General features: G+C 45.1%; 1 protein-coding gene across 1 annotated transcript in view; it reads right to left on the minus strand.

Annotated features, from left to right (window-relative positions):
- The window catches only part of LOC129697526 (CUB and sushi domain-containing protein 1-like), a 512,171-nt gene that overhangs the window by 429,274 nt on the left and 76,897 nt on the right, over nucleotides 1-6,000 (minus strand). The window contains exons 11-12 of the mRNA XM_055636177.1: nucleotides 3,836-4,027; nucleotides 1,145-1,271 (exon numbers count right to left, since the gene is read on the minus strand). Coding sequence (XP_055492152.1) covers nucleotides 1,145-1,271; nucleotides 3,836-4,027 — 319 coding nt within the window. The remainder of the gene's footprint in view (nucleotides 1-1,144; nucleotides 1,272-3,835; nucleotides 4,028-6,000) is intronic.

The following is a 6,000-nucleotide window of genomic DNA, read 5'->3' on the forward strand; positions in this document are numbered from 1 at the left end:
AAAACTGCACGCAACTGCACGAATTGTCAAGAATGGAAACCTTGTGTCACCCTGGAGTCTGCTGGGATTTAAACAAAGTGCTGGAGTAACCCAGCAGGCCAGGCAGGATCTGTGGTGGGAATGAATAGGCAACATAATGTAACGAAGGTTCCCAACCTGAAACGTCGCTTATCCATTCACTCCACAGATGCTGCCCGACCCACCAAGCTACCCCAGCACTTTGTGTTTTTGCTCCGGACTCCAGCATCTGCAGTTCCTTGTGTCTCCAGCAAGTATTTAACTTCTGCAACTACTCAAATGATCAGCAAACACTTTTATCTTTCCCACTGGGGCATTTCACTTCAATGGCAACCAGAAATAGATTAAACCAGCACTTTTGATATTTACATTTACAATCCATCAAATATATTTCCATAAAACCAAGGTGAAATAAAATGTCATGACTATGATCTAATTTCTACCTCTCAAGGAAGCTTGAACACCATGCAGGCCAAGGACCGGCTGCTGGATCTCCCGGTTGCCAAACATTTTAACTCCCATTCCCATACCAACCTTTCTGTCCTGGGCCTCCTCCACTGTCAGAGTGAGGCCACACACAAACTGGAAGGACAGCACCTCATATTCTGCTAGGTTAGTTCACAACCCAGCAGTATGAACATTGAATTCTCCAATTTCAACTAAGAACCATCCCACCTCCCTTCCCCCAACACTCCCTCCTGCCCCTGCCATCTCTTTGTGCCCCACACTGTTGGCTCTTCATCTCTGGCCTTTGTCCAGCCATCTATCTATCAATCCCCCTGCCCAATCCATCATCTGTACCCATCTCTGAAGAGGGGTCTCCACCTGAAACGTCACCTATTCCTTTTCTCTAGAGGTGTTGCCTGGCCCGCTGAGTTACTCCAGCATTTTGTGTCCATCACTTCCAAGGCCTTGTCCCACCCCCATGTCTCTTCCAGCTTTCTTTTCCCACCCCACCCCACCTCACCACAATCAGTCTGAACAAGGGTCCTGACCCAAAACATCACCAGTCAGTGTTCTTGAAAGACGCTGCCTGACCCGCTGAGTTACTCTAGCGCTTTGTGTCTTTCTTTTCAGGAAACCACCATCTGCATTTCCTTGTTTCCACATGGAACCTTTGTCATACCTGACTGTTTTCCCCGGATCAGCTGCGATTATCCAGGTGCAGTGGACATTGTGGTCATACGGAGCTGGGTATCCAGGAGACAGAATCCTCCCAGCCGCTGCACTTTTAAAGTGGCCTCCACACTCAGCTGAAATAGCAACACAAAACAACAATCAACCTACCCCTCCACCATGAGAGGGAATTACAAATATACATCACACCACTCCCATGTTTCATCAGGTCATAAGTTATCAGAGCAGAATTAGACCTTTCGGTCCATCAAGTCCACTCCGCCATTCCATCATGGCTGACATATTTTTCCCTCTCAACCCCATTCTCCTGTCTTCTCCCGTAATGTTTGACACCCGTACAAATCTGTATTAATATGTGTAACCCTTGACACCCTTACTAATCTGTATTTATATGCATGTCTATGTATGTATGTGTATATATGCACACACACACACACACATAAATATATATACACACATATATATGTGTGTGCGTGTGCATGTTGTAAACCTCTTTTCTTGCATTATATTGTTTACAGAGCACTATGTTTACATATTCTGTTGTGCTGCTGCAAGTAAGAATTTCATTGTTCTGTTTGGGACAGATGACAATAAAACACTTGGACACTCTAGACTCTAACCGAGAATCTGTCAATCTCCACCTTAAATATACCCAACGATTTGGCCTCCACAGCCGTCTGCGGCAATGAATTCCACAGATGTTTAATTCAAAATCCCAAAAAGCGTAGACTATTGATTAGTATCGAAATAGTATGCATGGCCTGCAACAACTAACAGCCATAATAATAGATATTCATTATCCTTCTTAATGAGATATTTAATGACCTGCTGTACTATGTCATCAGTATCAATTTTTCTTTTGACCTTGTAAATACTTTCTTTCAAAAAAAATCCGATCAGGCTATCAATAACAACAGCAGCAACGTCTTTCAATCAGAGTAATTCCAACTCATTGCTCTGATTATTGAAGGACAGTCACTCCTTGTCACCGCAGGGGCAATGTGCAATTCCTCAGCTATTTTGCCACCGCACGGTGGTGCAGCGGTAGAGTTGCTGCCTCATAGCGCCAGAGACCCGGGTTCGATCCCGACTACGGGTGCTGTCTGTACGTAATTTACATGTTTACCCTGTAACCGCGTGGGTTTTCTCCAGGTGCTCTGGTTTCCTCTCACATACCAAAGATGTACAGGTTTGTAGGTTAATTGGCTTGGCATATTGGGGTGGTGATGCAAGCATATAAGGTAGTGGCATTTAAGAGACTTTGTGGCAGGAAATTGAGGGCTACAGATTATGTGCAGCCAATTGTGAAAAGTCTGTCCTGGCATCATTGTCAGTACAGACATTGTGGGCTGAAGGCCCTGCTCCTGAGCTGTATTGTTCTATATTCTATAGCATGACTTTCACACCTCACCCTTCCATATCTCTGTGTCTCCTCCTCCCCTGACTCTTAGTCTGAAGAAGGGTCTCGACCCAAAACGTCATTCCTTCTCTTCAGAGATGCTGCCTGTCCTGCTGAGTTACTCCAGCATTTTGTGTGTGTATCTTCAGTGTAAACCAGCCACTGTAGTTCCCTCCTACACATCTATGAGGATGTATCATGTTCTCACTGTGAAGGGTGGGTGATTGCTCCTGGTAGACTATTGTGGGAAGTAGGTGGGGGACTTCCTGGCCAGAATCCTTCTTTGATCTCCTCAGCAAGTCAGCCTTGGAGTCCTCCCAAGTTTTCACAGTAACATGTTTAGGGTTTCCCTTGTATAGGAGCAGAAATTACCAGTCATTGTGGTTCCAGATCATGATTAGTCCTGACAGATGTCACCAGTGTGAACTTCGGGCATTAACAGCAAAGCATCGGGGGATTCCATCTTACATTTCTCTAGACTTTAGAAATACTGAGTGAAATCTGGCCCTTCGGCCCACCGAGTCCGTGCCGACCAGCGATCCCAGCACACTAGCACAATCCTACACAATTTTAGGGGACAATTTTACCGAAGCCAATTAACCTGCACGTCTTTGGAGGAAACCAGAGCATCCGGAGAAAACCCACGTGGTCACAGGAAGAACATACACACTCTGTACAGACAGCTGCCATAGTCAGGATCTAACCCTGGTCTCTGGTGCTGTAAGCCAGCAACTCTACCTCAACTCTACCTGGGCCACCCTGTGTAAACCTATGACCTCTATTAAGATTCCAAATGTGCCTTCAAGAACACAATCAAAATTACACACAGATACATCAGTAAAATATGAAACCGTGCATTATGCAGTTGAGTTTCTTGGCATGAACTAATTAAATGTTCATAAGTTCTGGGAGCAGAATTAGGCCATTCAGCTCTTCAAGTCTACGTCATTCAATCATGGCTGATTTATCTTTCCCTCTCAACCCCATTCTCCTGCCTTCTCCTCATAACCCCCGACACCCGTACTAATTAAGAATCTATCAACACCTTCAAAATATCCATCAACTTCACTTCCACAGCTGTCTCTAGCAAAGAATTACACAGATTCACCACCCTCTGACTAAATAAATTCCTGCAAATCTTTCTAATGGTATGTCCTTTTATTAAGAGGCTATGGCCTCTGGTCCTAGACTCTCCCTCTCCACATCCACTCTATCCCCTGACACTCTGAAATGTTGCAATGGTTCACTGGGATGCTGTTGGCCGAGCTTCATTGATTTTACCTATGCACGAAGGCAAAGAGTTGTCCCACACTCTGCGATCTCCACTCAGGCAGGTCAAGGTGTTACTCCCATGCAACGTATATCCAGGATTGCAGGAGTACAAGATTACCGTGTCAGCAAAGTGCCCTCCATCCCGTAACTTGTAGCCATAGTTTGGGATTCCTGGATCCTCGCATTTCATCAGATCAAAGCCTGCAAATAAGAAATTTGCATTGTTAAATACTTCACATAGGACAGAACAAAGACTTACAACAACAGAAAGCCCAACAGAATCTTCATCTTGTACTAACCGTTGTTCCCTTTATCTTTTCTGCAACCTTTCCAGCTTAATGGTAACTCAAATTTCACTGTGCCTTAATCAGTAAACTGACCTTGAATCTTGAAACCTTACTTACATCCTTCTATACCAACGTCCCTTCCATGGACTCCATCTACACTTCACACTGCCTCAGCAAGGCCACCAGCACAGTCAAGGACGAGTCTCACCCTGGGAACTCTCTCTTCTCCCCTCTTCCATCGGGCAAGAGGTATGGAAGAATGAAATTGCATACCTCCAGATTCTCGGACAGTTTCGTCCCAGCTATTCTCAGGCATCTGAACCGTCCTTTCGCCAACTAGAGAGTGACCCTGGCCTCCCATCTACCTCATCGGAGATCCTTGGACTATCTTTAAACGGATGTTACAGGACTTTATCTTACACTATGATCAAGCAGTCCATGGTGTGCATATACATGATACAGGGAATAAAGTTTTCTTAGATATTTACCACCCTCTCAATAAAGAAATTCATCCTCATCTCCTTTCTAAAGGTACGTCCTTTTATTCTGAGGCTGTGGCCTCTGGTACTAAACTCTCCTGAGACTTGTGTATGGTCCCGCTGACTGGATGGCACGCAACATAAAGGGCCTGTCCCACTTGGGCGTCATTTGCGCATTGCGCAGATGGCGCGTAAAGATTTTGTACATTCCAAAATCGTGGGGTGATGCGAGCGGCCGCTCATCACTGCCTACGTCACCACGCACCATGCGGGCATCACGACGTGCGCGTCACGACGTGCGCGTCATGCGTCGTGACGCTTAAATGCTGTCGTGTAAATGGCGCCCAGGTGGGACAGGCCCTTAAAGCTCTTCACTGTACCGAAGCACACATTCCAATAAACTAAACTAACAGATTCAGATTCAGATTCAATTTTAATTGTCATTGTCAGTGTACAGTACAGAGACAACGAAATGCATTTAGCATCTCCCTTGAAGAGCGACATAGCAAACGATTTGAATTAAAAAAAAATAATAAGTGTCCGGGGGGGGGTGATTGACAGTCACCGAGGTACGTTGTTTAGTAGAGTGACAGCCGCCGGAAAGAAGCTGTTCCTCGACCTGCTGGTTCGGCAACGGAGAGACCTGTAGCGCCTCCCGGATGGTAGGAGGGTAAACAGCCCATGGTTGGGGTGAGAGCAGTCCTTGGCGATGCTGAGCGCCCTCCGCAGACAGCGAGTTAACAAAAACTAATACAACATATATTTAGCTGTAAAACATTGTGCCCTTTATTCACAGTACTTTTCCTTAACTAATAACATTACCAGTAAAGCCATATGTTTCTCATCATCTTTAGGCTCCATCTACAACACCTGAATGTAGCAAAACCCTCTGGAACCGGCATCATTAGGAAGTGAATTACGCTCTGAACACCATTTCATTCCTCACACTTTACTGGTGCTGCTGCAACATCATTTATATTCAGCCTGAATTGCTTTGCCACTTCACTCATAAATGGTTGAAAGGTCACCAACAAGATCACTAATGGGAATCATACTGTGTGTAAAAGAAAACATGTCATAAATATGTTCTTGTGAGCTGCAACAAGCCAAATTATTTTTATACAACAAACGTCCAAACCATTGCGATGTAACAAGGGGGCAGGTTATAACTTTGCACCTGGCATCAACAGTTCACGATGTTGAAATAAAGAACTGCAAATAGACATAGAAACATAGAAAATAGGTGCAGGAGTAGGGCATTCGGCCCTTCAAGCCTACACCGCCATTCAATATGATCATGGCTGATCATCCAGCTCAGTATCCTGTACCTGCCTTCTCTCCATACCCCCTGATCCCCTTAGCCACAAGGGCCACATCTAAATCCATCTTAAATATAGCCAATGAACTG

Source organism: Leucoraja erinacea, chromosome 5, assembly GCF_028641065.1.
Source record: "Leucoraja erinacea ecotype New England chromosome 5, Leri_hhj_1, whole genome shotgun sequence".
In the NCBI taxonomy this organism is placed as follows: Eukaryota; Metazoa; Chordata; class Chondrichthyes; order Rajiformes; family Rajidae; genus Leucoraja; species Leucoraja erinaceus.